Source organism: Stomoxys calcitrans, chromosome 5 (assembly GCF_963082655.1).
Source record: "Stomoxys calcitrans chromosome 5, idStoCalc2.1, whole genome shotgun sequence".
NCBI classification, from domain to species: domain Eukaryota; kingdom Metazoa; phylum Arthropoda; class Insecta; order Diptera; family Muscidae; genus Stomoxys; species Stomoxys calcitrans.
Genome location: NC_081556.1, coordinates 86,650,382 through 86,673,467, shown reverse-complemented (window position 1 = coordinate 86,673,467; position 23,086 = coordinate 86,650,382). Strand labels below are relative to the sequence as shown.

At 38.2% G+C, this 23,086-nt stretch overlaps 2 protein-coding genes across 3 annotated transcripts; one reads left to right on the top strand and one right to left on the bottom strand.

Moving 5' to 3' along the window:
• The first annotated feature begins 7,996 nt into the window (after positions 1–7,996).
• Positions 7,997–11,764, top strand: LOC106085269 (SH3 domain-containing protein Dlish). 2 transcript variants are annotated; one of them, XM_059370105.1, is made up of 3 exons: positions 7,997–8,187; positions 8,641–9,590; positions 11,403–11,764. In XM_059370105.1, the coding sequence occupies exons 2-3, from the start codon at positions 8,784–8,786 to the stop codon at positions 11,565–11,567; spliced, it is 972 nt and encodes a 323-aa protein (XP_059226088.1). In that variant the 5' UTR covers positions 7,997–8,187; positions 8,641–8,783; the 3' UTR covers positions 11,568–11,764. The 2 variants fall into 2 exon arrangements, with proteins under 2 accessions (XP_059226088.1, XP_013104897.2); XM_013249443.2 differs by lacking the exon at positions 7,997–8,187 and adding an exon at positions 8,207–8,363.
• Positions 11,765–11,881: 117 nt separating this feature from the next.
• On the bottom strand, positions 11,882–21,929 carry LOC106085268 (uncharacterized). The gene is made up of 3 exons (XM_013249442.2): positions 20,470–21,929; positions 12,641–12,777; positions 11,882–12,583 (listed from the first exon to the last, which is right to left on the bottom strand). Exons 1-3 carry the CDS (start codon positions 21,571–21,573, stop codon positions 12,547–12,549), a joined length of 1,278 nt encoding a protein of 425 aa, XP_013104896.2. The 5' UTR covers positions 21,574–21,929; the 3' UTR covers positions 11,882–12,546.
• Positions 21,930–23,086: the final 1,157 nt, after the last annotated feature.

Genomic DNA, 23,086 nt, shown 5'->3' with positions numbered 1-23,086 from the left:
ATAACAGCTCACTGCCCCAAATTTCCGCGACATCGGACAATAAATGCGCCTTTTATGGGCCCGAGACCGTAAATCGAAAGATCGGTCTATATGGAAGCTATATCCAAATCTGGACCGATCAGGGACAAATTCTGGAAGGATGGCCCTAATACAACTCACTGTCCTAAATGTGCCTTCTATGGGCCCAAAACCTTAAATCGAGAGATCAGTCTATGTGGCAATTATATCCAAATCTGGACCGATCGAGGCCAAATTGTGAAAGGATGTCGAAGGCCCCAACACAAATCACAGTCTCAAATTGCAAATTCAGCTCAATATCTCTATTTTTAAAGACTGTAGCGTGATTTCAACAGACAGACGGACGGACATGGCTAGATCGTCTTAGATTTTTACGACGATCAACATTATATATACTTTATTGGTTCGGAAATGGATATTTCGATGTGTTGCAAACGGAATGACAAAATGAATATACCCCCGTCCTTCGACGGTGGGTATAAAAATCATCTACCAGCCCGCCGCATGTGCTTTGCTTCGGCTGGTGGTGTTTTTATTTTCTTTGTTCGGCTCGCGCTGCTTTGTCTCGTTCGTTTTACTACTGCTCTCGGGGTTTTCTCTGTCATTCTCTCTCTCTCTCTCTCTCTCTCTCTCTCTACTATTACACTTAAAAACAAATTTTAATAATTTTGGTGCAGCGGAGGATTGAACTCATATTTGGTAGTCTTGCACGCATCCACTAGCCTACGGACCTCACTTTCTTAATGATGAAATAACTCAATAGGTACTGCTGCACAGTAATAAGTGTCTCAATTAATTAAATTTATAAAAAGCTAAAATCCGCTTAACGAATATTTCTGAATACGAAATTCATATTTTTTTTGCCGAATTTTCCAAAATAAATTTAATGAAAAAAAATAAAATTTGTTTGACCGACCGGAGGTCTCGAACCTGTGTTTGCAAGTCATGAATGGCATGGGAGTTTTGTGCGCTACATGGTAGTACGCCTATTTTAACAACTACCTCAACTAAAGAAATTGTTAAAAGTCCACAAAATTTCAATAATTTTGTCTGCCAAGTCTCTTGTAGAGACTTACTTACGTACTTCAACCAATAATGTCTTTGATTCAATGACGAAGTCTCACATATAAATTTAGTAGTTGGTCTTTTGTAAAAGTTATTTTTTCTGTGTATAGATCGAACCCCAGATTAAAGGCATCAGGCCCATACAAATCTAATTTATTGCTCGATTTTGCTTAAATTGGACGCAGTGAGTTGTGTTTTGCTCTTTGAAATCCGAATATATATAGTTTAGATCGGATAATTTTTGAGTTTATAACCAATATAGACCGATCGAAGGTATTTCTCCCAAAACTGGGCCATTTATTACCCGATTTTGCTGAAATTTGGTACAGTGATCTATGTGAAAACCCTACACATCCTCCCCGAATATTGCATAGAGAAAACTATATTTGGATATAGCTGCCGTATTTATCGATCTCCCGATTGAAGGTTCTGAACACATATAAGACTCATTTATTGCCCGATGTCACAGGAACCTGGACCAGTGAATTGAGGCGTGTTTGGTCCAGAATAGATTATATTTCCATATAGCTACTACGGGTTAATAACTGGTACATATTTCACCGGATTTTGGCGAAATGTTCGGTCCGGCAGGGCTTTTACATGTTTTATGTATATTATATATTGCTGAATATATAATATATGCCATAAAAAGATTGCGTGTTTTTCGATTTATTTTACAATTTCTCTCGGCTGAAAGGGAGTTTGGTAGACTTTTAGTAGAATTTTGGTTGGAAAAAATTTTTTGGCGACGCTGTTTGCGATTGAACATATGTGTACCAAGTTGCAATGAAATCGGGTATGCACCCTATACAGCGCGGTTTCACGAAACATTGGTTATAGCATTAGTCTATATTTAATGATTTTAAATAATTTTTAAAATTTTTTTAATTGAAAAATTATTTCGAAATTTAGGCAATTTCAATCATTTTTTTAATTGGATCAATTAAAAAACGAAATGGAACTTTTAAATTGTTCAATCATTAGTATACCCTCCGCCCTAGGATGGGGGTATACTAATTTCGTCATTCTGTTTGTAACACCACGAAATATGCGTCTAAGGCCCCATTAAGTATATATATTTTTGATCGTCGTGACATTTTAAGTCGAACTAGCCGTCCGTCCGTCTGTCTGTCGAAACCACACTAACTTTTGAAGGAGTAAAGCTAGCCGCTTGACATTTTGCACAAATACTGTTTATTAGTGTAGGTCGGTTGGTATTGTAAATGGGGCAAATCGGTTCATGTTTTGATATAGCTGCCATATAAACCGATCTTGGGTCTTGAGTTCTCGAGCCTCTAGAGGGCGCAATTCTCATCCTATTTGACTGAAATTTTGCACGTAGTAATATCACTTCCAACAACTGTGCCACGTATGGTTCAAATCGGTTCATAACCTGATAAAGCTGCCATATAAACCGATCTTCGGTCTTGACTTCTTGAGCTTTTAGAATGCGCAATTCTTATCCGATTTGGTTGTAATTTTGGACGTGGTGTTTTGGTATTACTTCCAATATTTGTGCAAACTATGGTTTAAATCGCTCCATAACCTGATATAGTTGCCATATAAACCGATCAGGGATCTTGACTTCTTGAGCCTCTCATCCGAATTGGCACAAATTTTGTACAACGGCTTCTCCCATGGCCTTCAACATAGGTGTGCAATATAGTCAGAAACGATCTTTAGCTTAATACAGCTCCCATATAAATCGATCTCCCGATTTTGCTTCTTGAGCCCCGAATCGGACTATAACTTGATATTCATTATTCTTTGTTTGCGTAAAAAGAAATAGTGCGCAAAGAACTCGACAGATGCGATCGATGGTGGAGGGTATATAAAATTCGGCCCGGCCGAGCTTAGCACGCTCTTGGTTGTTTTATTTTATTTTTTTTCAATCGCCATTCTCTAAAAATGTTATTGATGTTAACATTTTCGTAATTGAAGCAGTTTCAATTAAAATGTTTATTGGATCAAATAATTTCGATTTTAATTTTTTTTTTCAGTGTAAGCTTGCAAAACTGTTGTTAAATAAATTGCACTGAATATTACTACCTACCTATGGACCGTTTTTTTAATATGTCTCAATTTAAGACAATTTGAACAAAATCAAATCCAAAATCAACATCGACCCTTAAAATTTAATCGTCCATTCATAAAAACAGGATATTTATCAATCAATGCCCATATTCACAAAACTTTAAGTAAGCTTATCAGACAGATTTTATTTTACTTTTTTTTACACTATAGAACTGTCAAATACACCTACCCTATTTCTATCTTAAAGCAAAAAGTGAATTGAACAAAAAGCGTTAAATGTTCCAAATACCCCGCAACATTAACAACATTGGTTTTATTCACATGTAGTTTGAGGTTGGTCAGTGTGCCGACTTATATGTTTGTGTGTCAAGTGGTGTGGTGCAGAGCACGAGGGAGAGAGAAAAATAAATTGAAGAGAAAAAAACAACAAATAGTGATATCATTTGACAGCCCAACGCATTGGTAAAATGCTAATGAAAATTGTGGTGCCACGAAAAAAATGCACTTACCTTGCACGTAAAGGCCTACAAAGTTCAATGGACTTTGTGGGACGTAGTACAAATCTGTTCAATTAACTTTCATGTCAACACTACTTGATTTCACTTTACAATTAGGCAGTCTTACGAAACGTGTTGCCTGCCGCATATATATGCACAAATGCACTATTCTCTTTTCTTGGTTATATGGCAATTAAGTCTAAGTCGATATTTTTTTTCAAGGCAAAACTAATGACAATCCACCGATTTAAATCAAATTTGTCAACTTCTCACACACTTTAGATTTTTTAAACACAATGTGCGTAATAATTGAAATCGTGAAAAATTAACACGGTCGTCTATGTGTAATCATGCATACAATGCGAAACGGGTTAGGAATGCCACCAGCTATTTTCCATTACCAATATTTTTTTTGTAAAATAACAGCAACTATTTCTCTTTATTGACACTTTTTGACTATGTAATTTCCATTAACTTAAGATATTTGAAAATATAAGCACATAATTCAATTCACGGCAATTTTTTGTTCACCTCTTATCAACGATTGACAATTTTATTTACTGCAGTAGTAGATATGGTACTGCACATTTTGTTTTGTTTTGATTAGTCTGTTCGTAAATGTGAAGAGGGAATCATTTGAGATGGAGAGATAGGAAGATACATGCATAGTTATGGAACCACTTGTTAAAACGATAGACATGTTCACTCAGTTGCTGTGTTTTATTTATATATTGGGTTGCCCAAAAAGTAATTGCGGATTTTTTAAAAGAAAGTAAATGCATTTTTAATAAAACTTAGAATGAACTTTAATCAAATATACCTTTTTACACTTTTTTTCTAAAGCAAGCTAAAAGTAACAGCTGATAACTGACAGAAGAAAGAATGCAATTACAGAGTCACAAGCTGTGAAAAAATTTGTCAACGCCGATTATATGAAAAATCCGCAATTACTTTTTGGGCAAACCAATATATACCCGTCTATCAGATTCGCTAACTTAAGGTACTATATTCGTTTTCCACGGTTGAAAACACACATCCGTTTACACTGCTCATTAAATCCAGCTCTCGTCAGCTGCTTTCATAAAGGGAAAACAGATGATCGAGCAATTAAATCCGGATTTAAAGAGCAGTTTAAACTACTTTAAGCCTAGTACTCAAGATATATTCATTACAGGTAGTGGCAGTTGCCCAACAACAAAATATTGAGTGCACTATCTGTCAAAATCAGTGATTAGTGCAACTCTGATTTTGTGTAGGTTACAAGTTCGCGCCATTTTTCGTTGTTGTGTGTGTTATGATTCTTAACTATAATACACACACAACCAAAACTCGTTGACAGATAGTGTTCACTGACTTCATTCAGTGAATCCGAAGGGCTCTTTTCTTTATCAGAACACAAAAAAGTCAAACAACAACTCACAACAGTACTGAAGCAGAGTTGATTCGGTCCATTTCGTGAGCATTTAATTACAATTGCAATTAGAACTGTGCGAAATTTATCCTGATGCAGCGACATGTCTCTACTATTTTGTTCAAAGAACTCTATACCTCTTATACGGAATGTGTTCACATTATCCTCGTCACAAATTTTTTATAGTGCGTTTTGACAGTTGTTCGTGTGAAAAGTCGAAGTCAGTACTAGGTTTTAACGTTGGCAGCACTGATACCACATCTGAAATAATTATATATCAACATAACACACAAAATTAGTAATTTTAGTTTTAAATAAATGTTTCGCGGAGTTCATAAATGTGATTTTATTGAATTCCTAAGAAATTTTTGAATTCCAGAACGTGTAATCATTGAATGTATATTTAGCGTTCTTATTGTTGTAGTTTTGTCATTCAAATTGAATGATGACACCGTAAATTTTAATAAACGCTTATAGTAAGTAGGCGGCCAAGGTGGATTTAATAAGGTGATCTTAAGCGAGCAGCTGTTAACAGCCGGCCAGGTTTGACAGTATTAAGATGTCAGATTTATGTTTGCATTCTCTTTGTTGTTATCTTCTTTCTCAGATTTATGTTTGCATTCTCTTTTTTGTTATCTTCTTTCTCGCATATTCTCTGCTCATATACGCACACGTATACACACACCCAAACAAAATTCTTTGTGTGTGTTGGCAAAACATCGATCAGATAGATGACAAAATGATGCATTGCACCAAATGGTTTGTGTTTGTTGTACAAACAAGACCATATATCGTCAAATTGCCATCTTGTCATCAAGCTGATCGACGTTTTTCCCACACACACAAAGAATTTTTTGTACATGTGCAGAAAGTATGCGTACACATTGTTGATTTTGGCTCATTTGCCCAACAACAACGAAATCGACGATACGTGGGGATGGTGGCTTAAATTCCTATTAGGCTGTCAAATTTCCGGACACTTAAAATATTTATGATTAAAAACGTGTAAATTATAAATTAAAACAATTATAATGTAAAAAAAAGTAACAAAATGTGAAAAAAATTTAAAATCCAAATTAAGCATTTGACGTTCTAGTGGAAACTTATGCCGAAACAATTGAAGGTGGTCTCATTTGTACAACAACCACAAATCATATGGTACAATCCGCCATCTTGCCATCAAGCTGATAGACGTTTTGCCAACACACAAAAGAAATTTGTGTGCGTGTGTATATACGTGTGCGTTCATGAGCAGAGAATATACGAGAAAGAACAACAAAGAGAATGCAAACAAAAATCTGTCATCTTAATACCGTCAAACCTGGGCGGTTGTTAATAGCTGTTCGCGTGAGACCACCTTTAAAAATCCGCCTTGGTGGGAACTTTGGAGTTGGACAATTCCATCAGCTGGGCAAGTGAGCCAACCTTCTTAATTCAACCGTGTGCGCAGAGAATATGCGACGCAGAAAACAACAACAAAAAGAATGTGAATAAAAATCTGACATCTTAATAACGTCAAATCTGGCCGGCTGTTAACTGCTGCTCAGCCATGCACTATCATTAAGCACTGCTCTTTAAATCCGGATTTAATGGCTCGATCATCTGTTTTTCCTTTATAAAATCATCTGACGAGAGCTTAAAATCCGAAAAAGGTTTTGATCGAACCATACAGGAGAACTGACACGAAGTGTTACCAAGATCACACTGGTATATGTGTAAAAACTAGAAATAACAGTTGCATTACCGCACTGATTATTAACAAGATTTTGCCTCGTACCAGTACCAGCATGGCATCCCCATTGAGATGCAATATAACTTTGTTTATCACGAGATTCCAGAGATTCATCTAGAACACACCCATTTGAAGCGTTCCCCTTGCCTCCCGCCTTCTGACCATTCCATAGCTCCAGGAGAAGCTGTTCATCCCCCCATGCGAGACCGTCATGGAGGTTGCAACCCCCTCATGAATTGAAAATCCATCTCGTTTTCGACAAAATCGGCTTTTTATTACTTTTCTATTTATGACCGCCGCAGAAAATATGCTAATTCCGCATGGCACAAGGCTACCACATTTTTTTGGGTTTCTTTGGCCAAATGTTGTCATTTTCATATAAAAATTAATATGACACCAACCAATTTATCAGCTGCTTCTGTGCATGTGTACACACAAATGTGAGTGCGTGGATCTTATGCAAATGCAAATTTTGCCCATGAACATTCCACTAAGGAACAGGGGCAAACTTCTCACATATCAATGAGTGCAGTTCGATTCAAGTTTAAGCTCAATGATAAGGGTCCTCCTTTTTATAGCCGATTCTGAACGGCGTGCCGCAGTGCGACACCTCCTTGGAGAGAAATTTTAAATGACATAGTACCTCACAAATGTTGCCAGCATTAGGAGGGGAAAACCACCGCTGAAAATTTTTTCTGATTGTCTCGCCAGGACCCGAGCTTTTAGCGTCATAGGCGGACATGCTACCTCTGCGCTACGGTGGCCTGGATGGCGTGGATCTTATGCATGTGCTGTAATTTCAGCCAGAACCCAATCCTTCGAAATTAATAAATAATGAAGAAATGAAACTCACGATATTTTTCGCCGGTTACTTTTTTTAGAAAATAGCTTTTAAAGCAAAAAAAAACTTCCAGATTTTATTCCTTCATTACTTTTGATAAAATTTTAATAAAAAAGGTTTTTTTCATTACTCTTGATAAACTAATATTATAAAACTGTTATTTTATCAACGATATTTTTGTAGTGTTTCAAAAAAGGCATCGCGAAAACATGGATTTTCAACGGTGAAATGGAGTATAGTACCAGCCTGAATAAGGCCTGAATATCTGGATCACCCTATGTAGTATGGTAAGGAGGTGCAATGTCCTAAACAGTCCTCCGACAGGCCTGAAAACAGGCCTCCCAAGAACATGCACTGGATGGGCATATGTTGCTAAGCATATACACAAAAATTTGGAATAGTATGTATGTATTTGCTCACCACTGTTATAAACATTTTTCTTTAAGCACGCCATCTATTGCTTGAAAACAACACTAAAAGCATTGATGCTGCGGATTTATGTGATCTACACACTTTTAACTGACAGCCAAGATGTTAATTGGTAATATAAATGCCTATGGGCAGAGGGCGCCTTGATCATCAATCTTAGGTAAATGGTATAGAAAACAAAACAGTATATTCAGGGAAACCAAAAAATCGAAAAAAAACAAATTATAGTTATAAATCAAAATTAAAAACTTAATTTCTCGTATCATTAACAAAACTACAGCAGCATCAAAATGGCTTTTCTATGTCCAGTTCGAATGAGACGCGATAAGAAAAAAGGTATACTTGCATGCAAACATTGTTGCTCACACTATATACCAATAGGGATAGTTTCTTCTTAATCCTTATGAAACTGTTTAAAAAAACATATTTGATTTGTTGTTAATACGGTTAAAAATCTTCTAAAAATTGTCGAAGCAAAGGATCAACAAAAGACTTAAGAAGCAAACGTTGCTTTGCCAAAGACTTTAAGACACAAACCTATCAATATGATTGATATGCATCTGCATACTAACTGCTTTTTTAATCCCTATTTCCTTGTTTCCCTTTTGCGCAGCCACCAGTGCCAATATAGAACGTGACTTACCTTTACCCGGAGGCGTCACCGTTGGTTTAGGCCGCATTACCGGTTCGTCTAGCATCGAAACACTTGTACGTGTGGGCATTGAAAAAGAACATGGACTCAGTCCTGATTCCAAAATGGTAGTTCTGCATGACTTTACACCATGTGTCGATGATGAGCTGGAGGTCAAACGCGGCCAAATCGTCAATATCTTGTATAGAGAAAATGATTGGGTCTATGTTATTGGAGAAGACTCGCGCCAAGAAGGTTTTATACCCTACTCCTATTGTGCCCCCTATAATACCCAATTGGCGGATATGGCTATTAAGAAGAAACTTCCACGTGGAGATGCAGGAGAACATGGAGAAACTATACCCTTACTAGCCCCTAACGAGGGAAACAAATTGGATCTAATCGAAGAAGTCAGCAATGCCCAAGCGGCATTGAAGAATGCGGTGGCCGAGCTAACATCACCTTTGTCAATGGAGTCTGAGTGCACTCCCTTTCACAAAGAGCCCAATGGACGCTACATAGTGCTCTACACATTTATTGCACGTGACGAAAACGATTTGTCCGTAGAAAGGGGAGAATTTGTTACTCTTTTAAATCGTGACGATGTCGATTGGTTTTGGATTGTGCGCAGCGATGGTCAAGAAGGTTTTGTCCCCTCGGCTTTTATATATCCGGCCGATAGTGTTTTACAGACTCAACAAAAGTTAATCGAAAATAATCTGAACAAATCCAATGGACAGGTAGTAGCTGCGGGTACTGGTGCCTCACAAGGAAACCTAAATTCATTGAGTCAACCAGTGACGATGGCCAATAATGGTAATGGCACAATGGAGAACTCCATACAACAACCACAGAATAGTCAAAATTCAGCTCAGATTCCTGCTGATGATGTACGTTATGGCACTGAATTGGTAATGCTATATGACTATAAGGTAAGAAAGCTGAATAAGAAAATTTTTAGATTTTAGAAATTAAGAACTGTGTTGTTATACCCTCAGCCATAGAATAGGGGTGTACTTACATCGTAATTCCGTTTGTAACAGCTCGAAATTTGGCCTAAGACCCAATATTTTAAGTCGATCTTGAATGTTTGTTTGTCTATCAGTCGAAATTACGTCATGATTCGAATGAGTGCATCTCAACACCAGTAAAAATTAATAGCCATACTTCTTATCGTCTTGGCGCAGAGGTTAGCATGCCCGCCTATGACGCCATACATCTGGATTCAAATCCTGGCGAGAACATACGAAAAACTTTTTTTGCGGTGGCTGTTGTTGTAGCAGCGTGTGTTACATTGAGGCGGTAGCCCTTGAAGATGAAGAACTCCATCGGGCCAATCCGGTACGTACAATCGGCTGCGGTGGTTACGCCTTCCTAAGACTAGTAATATTTGTGAGGTTGTTGTTGTAGCATTTTGTTGTGTTCTATCTTTCGTCTGCTTGATTCTGTTGAGTGTCAAGACCCTGCAACTCTACGACTAAGATGGGGTGCATCCACAGGCATCTGGGTCTAAGTCGAGTGGGTCTGGCTGGGCAGTTAAACACGTGACGTGTATCGTGCGGTCCCTAGTTACAATTGGGACATATATCTTGCACGTCGGCATCAATCCTTGATCTATAGAAGTTGAGGCGGCTGCATCTGCCGGAACGTAATTGAGCCAGAACTACACTGGTTTGCAGGGGGAGGTCAATTTCTTCAGGTGCAATGGGAGGCGGTCGTTCTCCAAGGACTACTTTCATCCGATAGCTATTTACCGCATCTAGGCCGTAGGTATTCAAGAATTCTGCCGGGGCTTGGCCCCGCTTGTAAATGTTGGTACAACACCAAGAAATGTGGTGAGAGTTCATATCGCACCCTATTAGCACCTCATTTCGTGGCTGTTGTGACTTCCTCACCAGTTGTTGCAGCTCCGACGTAAGTGACGAAGAGGCGAAAGGCAGATAAAGTTATGCCAGGTATGCTCCACCGTCTCCCTGTCTAGGCATTGCTGCATCCGAAATTGACAACTCTGATGAAAATATATAATTTAAATTTTCATGACAAAAAAAAACGCAGGTTCTCGGCCGATTTACCGTGCTAGCATAGAATAATTGATAGTTCATATGGTTCAGTCTAGTAACTTTGATCCGGGTCGTCCGTGGCTCCTAAATTAAGACGATATGAATCTTGCCCTTGATGACTGCCTCCATCAGGGCATGTTTAGACGTCTTGCTCCGATGCAGGTTTATCTGGATGACCTCAATCATTGATCCTACAGTAAATGGAATTCTTGGGAGACGGTAATGGTCTCATTGTCGGCTCCTGGTTCTAGAGTCTCCTGTCACTGCACTGCCTAATGTTTCAATATTAGGATCTTTCCCCATCCTAGTCTTCCGAATAGTGAAAAAGTCGCTGATGGTCACCCCCAGACATCTTAACCGGCACGGTGCCCTGCACCTTTGCTATTATCTTAAGAAGACTTCAATATTCCTGAGACCGAAACTAAACGAACAATAATACAGTTAGGTTGAAGAACACGCGTCTAAAAATCGAATCAAATTTGTTTATAGCTGTTATAATACAACTATCGTTCAATACTTGGTAAAAGAAGTGGTCGGTACACTGAGTGGTGCATGGTGTTGTATAGTCAGCTTCGCCATTATCACTTGTTTTGAGTCAGAGATTGCTTTTTTTTTTTTTTTTTTTTTTTTGTTAAAATGATTAAATTTTAAAAACATTATTAATTTGTTTCCCTTTCCTCATAGGCTCAAGCACCAGATGATTTAAGCGTACGTAGAGGTGATTGGATATATGCAGATTTAAACAATCAAACCGTTGATGGATGGTTATGGTCCTATGCACCCAAAACCAGAAAATATGGTTTCATACCAAAAGCCTATGCAAGACCGCCGGCAATGACAAGCCTTTAAAAGGAAATTAAAAATATATAAGTTATGATAAGAATGGTTTAAGATTAAGCTATTAAAGCCCTCAACTCTAATTTGTTTTACTTTGAAACTTTCATTTGATGACTGATTGCCATCAGGATTCACTGATTAGTGAATCCTGGATTGACATGAATACTCAAAACTTTGTTTTCCATATTTTTCCATAGACTTTATTAAATTTTTATTGATTTTGTTTACGTGTAAACTTTAGCCTATATAAAGTGTGTACAAGTTTCTTGGTAAAGTCTTTCGAAAAAGAATACATATGTATGTTTATTTTTCAATTGTAAGGTCACTTCTTTTTGCTTTTTGTTTTTTGTTTTCAACCTATTTTTTACATTAACTATTTATAAACTACAGTTTTAAAATTAGTCTTAGTTGTATTACAGATTACAAGTGTTAGAAATCATATAATGTTTAAATACAAAAAAAAAAAATTAAATATAATAAAAAAAACACATTCCATACAATAGAAAGAATGTTTGGTGGACATTTTCGAGCAATCAAAGGATATCATTCAAATACTATAGTTTCCCATTTTATAGTATGCACATGCTTGTGAGAGAGTAATATCACCTAACTTAGTAATAGAGTAAACTAAAATGTATATTCAAAACTAATATGTATATTGGTGTTGTTTTTTTTTTTTGTGTATAAGTTTTAATAATTGCTGTGTTTGAGGGTTTGTGTGCTTGCTGCTACTTCGCCTACTATATGCATTATGCTCAACATAATATCGCAGAATTTCACTCATTTAATATGTATTTGTTTGCGTATTATAAAAATATTTTCTATTTCTTGTGTGTAGACACCATTCCTTTAACTATGACCTTTTTTCCCATTGGAGAAGAAAGATCAACTATTATTAATAGCATCATCTTCTTTTACTGTGTGTGTGTTTGTAATGTTTACATGTGTGTTTTGCGTTTTGTATTTTTTTGGAAAGAGCTTAACCTATTTCTTAGGCATTTCCATTTGTGGTATTTATATTGACAGATCTGCAAGTGAGAAGAAAGATTATTTTTTTTTTGACACTTATAAGAGAGCGCACTTACTTGAGCATATCCTTCAACTGTTCTGTCTCCTGCAGCACATCACGCAGTTTCTGTTGTAGTTGCAATATCAAGTCATTTTTGTTATTTATTTGCATTTTTAAATGAGCAATGGTTTCCTCTTGAGCCTCAAATATTGCCTGTAATTAAAATAAAAATTTCATTTATAAATAATTTATCTTCAAATATGATAAACAGGTATATAATGCACTGAGTTTTATTGTTAATAGATATTTTTTACTTGTTCTATACGTTAGGGGGCGTTAATGTTTGTTCAAGTGTTTTTGTGAACAATAACCCTGCAAACATTTTCTATCGTGCGAGTCACTAAAACTGCACTCAAGGAAGTTGAAAACAATCTCAGGCGATATCATTTTTCTACACTAATTAGTGTTTTGGTAAGGGAGAAAACGTGCCACTTGGCGATATACGACCATAGGGACTAAAAAAAGGTTAAAATTCGATTATCAATGTCATTAATAAAAATAAATATTTTTTTGCCAAATGTTTTTTTTTCACCAGTTATAGTGAGCCTTATTTATATTTCTCTTTCTAATTTATGTCTTTCATATCGAGATTAATAGTCGAAGATTTAATTTGCAAAAATTTTCCCTGACTGGCATTTGAACAGCCAACCTTACGATTGTGAGGCGTATGCTTTCCCCCTGTGCTATGCGCCTTTCTTCATTACAGAAGGCTAAGTAAACATACATTCAAACCGATGGCTTTGGTGCAGACGCATCCTCCTGCAGAGATAAAGAAGGAAATCTGGTAACTGACACAGATAACATGCTGAGGATATAGAAAGAACATTTTACCTAACTGCTAGTGTTCGACGTTGGCGGCGAAGAGGATACCGCAGAACCAATCCCTGATGATGGTATAGAATGTTTACCTCCTAGACAGAATGAGGTCCAAGTAGCAGTGACCCGACTAAAGAACAACAAGGCAGCAGGAGCCGACGGGTTACACGCTGAACTATTTAAGACAGAAGGCGACATGCTGATAAGGCGTATGCATCAGCTTATCTGCGCAATCCCGATGATTGGAACCTCAGCATACTATGTCCCGTACACAAGAAAGGAGACAAGACGGAATGTGCCAACTACAGAGGAATAAGTCTCCTCCCCATCGCATACAAGATACTCTCGAGCGTACTGTGTGAAAGATTAAAACCTAATGTCAATGAGATAATTGGGCCCTATCGATGCGGCTTTAGACCTGGTAAATCACCCCTAGACCAGTTATTCACACTGCGCCAAATCCTGGAAAAGACGCTAGAAGAACAAATCAACACCTACCACCTCTTTGTTGACTACAAAGCCGCCTTCGATACTCCTTTACGTTCAAAGGTATTTCAAGCCATGTCTGAGTTTGGTATACCTGCAAAATTAATAAGACTCTGCAGGATGACACTTGCTGCTACGCGTTCCTCAGTAAGAATAGAAAAGAATCTCTCCGAACCATTTAATACCAAACGAGATTTCAGACAAGGAGATAGTCTATCGTGTAATCTCTTTAATATCCTGTTGAAGAAGATTATACGAGATGCAGATGTGAATAGATATGGCACACTAATCACAAAAGAACACATGCTATTCGCCTATGCCGACGACATCGACATCATAGGCTGGTCACCGGAAGTAGAAATTACGGGCTTTGAAAGAATCGAAAGAGAGTCAGTGAAAATGGGTCTGGCAGTAAATGGAAATAAGACGCCGTGACCGAAACGAATGACACCAGTTTTGAGATTATGCGAAGAATAATACTGGCAAACAGATGCTACTTTGGAGTAAGTAAGCAGTTTAGAAACAAGAGAGGTAGCTCTCGACAGACAGAGATAACACTATACAAGACACTAATACTACCCGTGCTGTTATATGGTTCTAAAGCATGGGTACTTACGAAAGTTGATGAGGCAGTGCTTGGAGTATTTGAGAGAAAGATTCTTCGTAAAATATATGGACCAGTTTGCGTTAATGGAGAATATAGGCGACGTATGAACCATGAGCTGTATGACGACGATAGCATAGTTACACGCATCAAAATACAACGGCTGCGTTGGCTAGGTCATGTTGTCAGAATGGATGAAGAAGCTACAGCAAAGAAGTCTTTTGAAGGCAAACACGGTGGTACACGCAAACCGGGAAGACCAATAGCCCGATGGAAAGATCAAGTGGTGAGAGACACCTCGAAACTTGGTGTCAGAGATTTTAGAATGAGCGCAGAAGATCGAGGCGCTTGGAACGCTATTCTACGTTCGGCTAGTGGAACAAATATTCTGTCATAGCCAATTAAAGTAAAGTAAGGGATTTGAACAGCCAACCTTACGATTGTGAGGCGTATGCTTTCCCTCTGTCCTATGCGCCTTTCTTCATTACAGAAGGCTAAGTAAACATACATTCTCTTGTGCGGGGGTTTTTTGAGTTAGCGCGTTCAAAACAACAACAAAAAATCTATTTTTAAATTTGAAACAATAACAGTTGTTTATGAGAAACTATTTAGCGAAAGATGAATGACAGAATTCCGATAGTAATGTATTTTGTTATTTTAAATCATGAAATCTCTACAAACTATCATTCAAAAGGATCTAAAAAGTGCCAATTCTGGGAGGGAGTGAGAAAGTCACTTCCAAATGTTTGGAGGGAAAGTTTAAATGCATGTGTCTAATACTCAAAAGGCAGCACAGCACGATCGCTTCGCATAAGAATGAGAATTTTGTTTATCATGTTCCAATGTAATTCAGCCGTTAATACTTGATGGAGTGTGCCTGCCGATTGAAATGGGTGCAAAGTCTGAATCTAGGGATTAAGACTTTAGACCCAAATGAGTCACAATTGCCACGACACATTTCGAGAAGGAATTTGTTTATGTAGACTATACAGTGGTGGGCAAATTCATGCATACTGTTGTCCATTGTTGTTAACGTGCCCATGCCCTCCACACATTTGGAAGTGACTTTCTCACTCTCTCCCAGAATTGGCACTTTTTAGATTCTTTTGAATGATAGTTTGTAGAGATTTCATGATTTAAAACAACAAAAAAAAACATAACTATCGGAATTCTATCATTCATGTTTCGCTAATTAGTTTCTCATAATCAACTGTTATTGTTATAAATTTTAAAATGGATTTGTTGTTGTTTTGGACGCTAACTCAAAAACCCCCACACAAGATAATGTATGTTTACTTAGCCTTCTGAAATGAAGAAAGGCGAGTAGCACAGAACGCCTCACAATCGTAAGGTTGGCTGTTCGAATCCCAGTCAGGGAGAATCATTGCAAATAAAATCTTCGACTATATATCTCTATATAAAAAGAAAGAAATTAGAAAGAGAAATAAGCTTCACTCTAATAGATAAAAAAAACATTGGACAAAGAAAATTATTTATTTTTATACCCACCGCCGAAGGATGGGGGCATATTTATTTTGTCATTCCGTTTGCGACACTCGAAATATTCATTTCCAACCCTATAAAGTAAATATTCTTGATCAGCGTAAAAATCTAAGACGATCTAGCCATGTCCGTCCGTCTTTTTTTTTTGTCCATAAACAGGTTAAGTTCGAGCTATATCGGACTATATCTTAATATAGCCATCATATAGACCGATCTCCGATTTAGGGTGTTAGGCCCATAAAAGCCACATTTATTATACGATTTTGCTGAAATTTGGGACAGTGAGATAAATTAAGCCCCTCTACATACTTCTGCAATATGGCACAGATCGGTCCAGATTTGGATAAAGCTGCCATATAGACCGATCCCCCGATTTAGGGTCTTAGGCCCATAAAAACCACATTAATTATCCGATTTTGCTGAAATTAGGGACAGTGAGTTGTGTTAGGCCCTACGACATCTTTCTTCAATTTGGCCAAGATAGGTCCAAATTTGGATATAGCTGCCATATAGACCGGTCTCTCGGTTTAGGGTTTTGGGCCCTTAAAAGGCGCATTTATAGTCTGATGTTGCCAACATTTTAGACAGCGAGTTAAAATAAGTCCCTCGACATACTTCTGCAATATGACACAGATTGGTCTAGATTTGGATATAGCTGCCATATAGACCGATCTCTCGATTTAAGGTTTTGGGCCCATAAAATGCGAATTTATTGTCTGATGTCGCCGAAATTTGAGACAATGAGTTGTGTTAGGCCCTTCGACATCCTTCTACAATTTGACCCAGATCGGTCCAGATTTGGATATAGCTGCCATATAGACCGATCTCTCGATTTAAGGTTTTAGGTCCATAAAAGGCGCATTTATTGTCCGATGTCGCCGAAATTTGAGACAGTGAGTTGTGTTAGGCCCTTCGACATCTTTCTTCAATTTGGTCTAGATCGGTACAGATTTGAATATAGCTGTCATATAGACCAAAATCTCGATTTAAGGTTTTGGGCCCATAAAAGGCGCATTTATTGTCCGATGTCGCCGAAATTTAGCCTCGGGCCAAAAAAAAAGCGCATGTATAATCCGAGGGTTAGGCTTTTCGACATTCGTGTCGTATATGGTTCAAGTCGGTTTATTTTTAGATATAGCTACTAAAAAGACCAATATTTTGTTATACACAATTGAACAATGACTTGTACTTATTAGTATTTGGTCCAAATCGTAACATATTTCGAAATAGCTGCTATGGGGCATAAGGTATGCATTTTTCACCGGATTTGGATGAAAGGTGGTTTACATATATACCCGAGATGGTGGGTTTTCAAAGTTCGGACCGTCCGAACTTAACGCCTTTTTACTTGTTATTAAATTTGGTTAACCCGAAGCCTTTCCTTTCGACGCAGTCCGAGTTAAGGGAGTGGGCGACGAATGCGCATGCAACATTGTGGAACAGCGAAACGGTCGATAGGACGGCGAAAATCCATTGGGGGGGATCCAGATCGTGAGAAGACGAGCCTATTACTGACAGGAAGCAAGAAGGAGTTCGGTATAGCTATTGGTATCATAATGGGACACATAGGAGTACAAGCTCACTCATGTAAAATCGATGCGGCAAGTGATAGCGTGTGTAGGGCATGCGAGGAAGATGATGAGACGTTGGAGCATTTCCTTTGTCATTGCCCGGCTTTCGCGTTCAATAGATACCGGTACTTAGGTGGCGACACAATATCAGACATGAACCAACTTAGGGGAGTGGTATTGAAAACAATTAAGGATTTTGTAAGTAGCACGGAATTCCTAACTTAAAATTTTCTTGCAAGAAGTTACTTTATACTTTTTAGAGTCCGCAACAAACCGATTACTAGCTTAGGTGTATGTCCATAGTGGCATGGGGCGGATTAATACCTGCACCCTCTTTTCAACCTAACCTACTTGTTATTAATGACGTTGATAATCGAATTTTAAACTTTTTTTAGTTCCTATTTAATCACTCATGGGCATATATCGCCATATGGCACGTTTTCTCCCGTACCGAGAAACTAATTAGAGTAAAAAATTATATCGCCTGAGATTGTTTTCAACTTCCTTGAGTGTAGATTTAGTGATTCGTTGTTTTATGCAAATTACACTACCATCTTTGATAAGCAATGGGGAAAAGTGCTATTATAGAACCAGTAAAGAAAGGCAAAAGTCGGGCGAAGCCGACTATATAATACCCTATACCTACCCTACAATTTTAAATTCGAGCAATAGATATATGTATATGAGAGCTATATCTAAATCTGAACCAACAGATCGTTTGAAAATTTTTGTTACTACGGTCATTAAACTGCAAATCGGGCGAACCGATTCTGATGAAATCTTGCAGATATGTTAGGATTAGTAACAAAACAATCCGTGCCAAATTTTGTGAAGATCGGATGAAAATTGTAGTTACTACAGCCATTAAATTGCAAATCGGCGAAACATATATATGGGAGCTGTATCCAAATCTAAACCGATTTTGATGAAATCTTACAGATACGTTAAGATCAGTTACAAAACAATCTGCCTGTTTACGACCTGTACCTTGAATACAAGAATTCGGACATGGCTAAATCGAATCAGAAAGTGGTTCTGATTTGATTGATATGCTTATCAATGGGTCTAGCTCTTCTCCTTCTTAGCGTTGGAACCACAGTGGTGGTGTAGGGTATAAAAATATACGATTTTTATACCATCCACCAAAGGATGGGGTATACTAATTTCGGCTTTCCGTTTGTAATACTGCGAAATATGCGTCTAAGATACCATAAAGTATATATTTTCATGATTGACATTTTAAGTCGATCTAGCCATGTCCGCGGTCTATCCGTCCGGGACGCGCCCGGTAAGCTCGCAGCTAAGCTTCTCGTGGCAGCAAAGAACACCACAGAGATCGGACCTCAAAGTTCCAGCTTGTGTGGTGCACACAGCTATCCCGTGCCGGGATTGGTGTAGGTCGGTTGGGATTGTAAATGGGCCAAATTGACCCATGTTTTGATATAGTTGGCCTATAAATCGATTTAGGGTTGACTTTTTGAACCTGGCATGGCATCTGGCATGGCTGAATGTGATTTTGCAAGTGGTGTTTTAGTATCACTTCCAACAATTGTGCTAAGTATGGTTAAAATCGGCCCATAACCTGATAAAGCTGCTATATAAACCGATCTCCCGATTAGACTTCTATAGGGCGCAATTCTCACCCCATTTGGGTGAAATTTTGCACGTGGTGTTTTAGTATCACTTGCAACAATTGTGCTGAGTACGGTTCAAATCGGCTTATAACCTGATATAGCAGCCATAAAAACCGATCTCTCGATTAGACTTCTTGAGCTTCTATTTGGCGCACACATCGTTTTGGTATGACTTTCAACAACTGCACCAAGTATGGTCTGAATCAGTTCATAACCTGACGCCATATAAACCGATAGCAGTGTATTGTACACCGAGGCGGCAGCCCTTGTCGAAGAATGATTCCATCGGGTCAATCCGATACGTACAACCGGCTGCCATGGGATTGCCATTCTTGATAACCTGATATAGCTGCCATGTAAACCGATCTCCCAATTTGACTTTTTGAGCCTCTGGAGGGCGCAATTATTACTCGATTTGCCTGAAATTTCGGAGATAGTGTTTTTCTATGACTTCTAACAACCATGACAAGTGCAGTTCATATTGGTTAATAACTTGATATAGCTCATATATATTTGAAAGTCATGCAAAAAATTTGACAGACGCCATCCATGTTGGAGGGTATATAAGATTCAGCCCAGCATGTTTTTACTTGCTCGTCCACAAGTTGCGGATAGTAGAAAGCTTCATACGGAGTAGCTGCGACTGCAATCGCAGACAATCAGCAGTATCGAGTGGAGAGTCACAGTGAGAGGCCGGGTGTCATCGGCTCATGTTTACATACTTAGTGTCTATGATGCTCGATACAAGGCAACCGCCGTTGCAGCTTCCCCGTATGGAACATTCCACTATCTGTAACCCGTGGATGCGCCCGGTAGTTCGCAGCTAAGCTTTTCGTGACAGCAATGAACACCACACCGATCGGACCTCAATGTTCCAGCCTGTGAGGTGCTCACAGCTATCCCGTGCCGGGGGTATCGTGATTTTTAAGTGTTTTTTGAGCCATGAGCGTCTCGTGAGTAGTGATTAGTGCCATGATTAGTTATTGAGCATGATTTCGTTCAATATGATTGCAACTCTTCGGCTTAAATTTCAGCTAAATTTTATAAATTATGAAATAGTTCCATTTCTATAACTGCAGTGCGATTGCTCCGGAAAGATGAACCGATGTGGGACATCATATGGCTATGCTGGCAATTGAAAAGGAAGTTTTGTCTCACAATTCCCAATATAACTTCTCATTACCTCGTATGCGAACAACTAGCATAATTCACCCCCTCATCATGTACTTACCCTACATTCTTCCATGGATTCGGAATACGATGGTGGTTCATCCAAGCAGAAAAACTCTCGTACCAGCTGGCACTTTCTCAATTCCTCTTTACTCATTATCGAATTGACAAACATTTGCAATCCTTGTATGCGATTATCGAGAAACACCGAATTGAAATTGTCACCAAAAATCTTTTTACGCGGTAAGTTTAACACCAAATGTGGAAAGGATTGCTTCAATTTCGTATTGAGACGAACGAAATCGGTGTAGCGACGCATGACCAGCCAACAATCATTGGTATTTGGATTTTCAACGCGTAATTTGTAGACCGTGAAGCGAGCCCTTTCCTCCATTACCTCATAACCAATAATGGGAATGCGTAATATGCTGTTGGGATCGACAGGAGCGACTGTATGACCACCTAGAGATCCGGCACCTATGGATGATGATGTCATCTCACTTGTAGACATTGAGTTTGTACGTTGTGTTCTAATATAATTTCCTTCACTCATGCGTCGACGAGAAGGACCACTGCCACCGGGGCAGTGGGCTCCTCCATCGACATTATTCATTGTTGCAACATAGGATGATTGGGTTAAATCGCGATGTGATCGTGCACCACTTAACATGTTTGCAGATGATTGTGATGGGTGTTTTTGAGAAATTATTAAACAATTGTTGTTGTTACTGGCAGTTGTTGCTTGATAGTGATGTGTGGAAATGGTTTTGAGACAAATCTCTGATTTTGCATTTAGTAAAGCACCTTGTTTCGACTGATTCTGACAGCTTAATAGTTTATTGACATCACTTTCCGATTTGGTCCGAACCAAGCGAGCAGCTTCCAAACGTCTCAGTGTATCAGTCTGTTCTCCGAATTCAGGGTTAGAGCTTGTCAAACGACCCAGCAACTTATGCTGTTGTCTGAGGCTCGTCTGCAAGGATAGCCCACAATGTTTTTTTGACCCGTTGCCGCTGGAGACCAACGCCGTCTGCTGCAGCTGTTGCTGATTTCCCTTTGCTGCTTTGCTCAGTTTGCGAAAGAGGCTCGTCCGTGAATTTGCTGCACTTCCTACAACAGGTGAGGGCAATTGATTATCGCGCTTTTTAATGGCGCGCAAAGACATTGGTGGTATATCCGCAAAACCAAGTTGCAAGGCCCTTCCCTTTTGCGTATTTATTTATTGTCAGGGTTACAATTAGTGGCGTAGCTGCGAGCGAGAATTTGCAAAATTTGTTGTGATAATGATGATGACGGCATCACAGTGCAGGTCAGCAAAATACAGCGAAATTTCCTTGCTTTCACACTAACATTTCGGCAATTGATACGTTACGCCAAATGATGCATTACAATAAACTAGACATGCTCCAAATGGAAAAAAGTAAAATTTTTGGAAAAGTTTTGGAAATGAAAAAAAAAAAACGAACAACGAAATAAAAAAGTTTGGGGATCTTAAAGTAGGGATCCCAATGTCGCTGTTGCCAGATTTTTTTTTTGAACAGATCCCCAAAATTCCAATTAAATTTCCCCAAAAATCCCCAAGTAAATTATTTCACCCACAACGAAAAATATACTGATTAAAGTTTTTTTCATGAAAGTTGTATGCCCACAGTTTTATGCCCACATTGGATCATTTTAGCCCATTTGGAAATTGCAGTTTCTAGCTTAAGTACGATTTACTAAAGCCTATGTCAATGTTCATATATAGCCTATGTCTATATTCATTAAAAACTTCTCATCTCGAAGGATACTTTCTACAGCAATCACCAGGGATGGTGAATATGATTTATGTTAAATCACAACCAATCCAAGTATAAACTCTTTACTACTTCAATCCCATGGCAGTCGGTTGTAATACATATCGCATTGACCCGATGAAGTCCTTCATCAGCAAGGGCTGCCGTCTCTGTGTACAACACACTGATACATCAACAAAAACAAGGGTATACCCAAGAAAATTAATTATGACGCTATGCTGATGAAATTTCTCCTAGAAAATCTTAATTTTTTACTTTTGTCCCCATCAAAATCACCGTTCCCCAAAAAATGAGACAAATTTTTCCCAATCATGAAAAAAAATCCCCTGTTTGGGTAAACTTTCCCCTAATCTGACAACACTGCCCAAAGTTGACTTTCAACGATATCTGACGTTTTCTTTTGTTTCTTTCGTAAGAGTCAGCATAGGAAAGAAAAATGAGTCGAGTCGACTTTCTTTGATTAAAAAGTTGAATAATCGATTTTGAAGACAAATAGTCCAAAAGAATGCAAAGCATGGTACAATAAGAGGTAGCGTCATTTGCACAACATCAAAAAACTAACCCCAACGAAACTACTATATGGCAAATGCCATATATTAAAATGTCAAAGTGGTTTTAGAAATAAACTTTGTTTTAAAGCTTATCTTCTTCAAATGTGTTTTATATTTGTATTTTCTTCATTAAATTCATCGGATCAAATAGAACTTCTTATTAATATTTAAGAAAAAAATCTCAGCTGTGTTATCAATCAGCTAGATTTACTGCAAAATCAAAACAAAAATAAAAAAAATTGTACTCAGCTGTTGGTATGTCCTCACCTTATAAGTGCATCTTAGTTGCGCAGCAGCACATGCAAACAACAAGAACATTTTGTGCAAGCAA

Excerpts from the sequence above, each read along its gene's own strand:
- LOC106085268 (XM_013249442.2), bottom strand. The coding sequence starts at position 21,573 with ATGTCTTTGCGCGCCATTAAAAAGCGCGATAATCAATTGCCCTCACCT. Across the intron at positions 12,778-20,469 it reads AATCCATGGAAGAATGTAGG|GCAATATTTGAGGCTCAAGA; the intron begins GTAAGTACATGA and ends TTTTAATTACAG. Across the intron at positions 12,584-12,640 it reads CAGTTGAAGGATATGCTCAA|ATCTGTCAATATAAATACCA; the intron begins GTAAGTGCGCTC and ends TCTCACTTGCAG.
- LOC106085269 (XM_013249443.2), top strand. The coding sequence starts at position 8,318 with ATGGCTTTTCTATGTCCAGTTCGAATGAGACGCGATAAGAAAAAAG. Across the intron at positions 8,364-8,640 it reads GAGACGCGATAAGAAAAAAG|CCACCAGTGCCAATATAGAA; the intron begins GTATACTTGCAT and ends CCTTTTGCGCAG. Across the intron at positions 9,591-11,402 it reads TAATGCTATATGACTATAAG|GCTCAAGCACCAGATGATTT; the intron begins GTAAGAAAGCTG and ends CTTTCCTCATAG.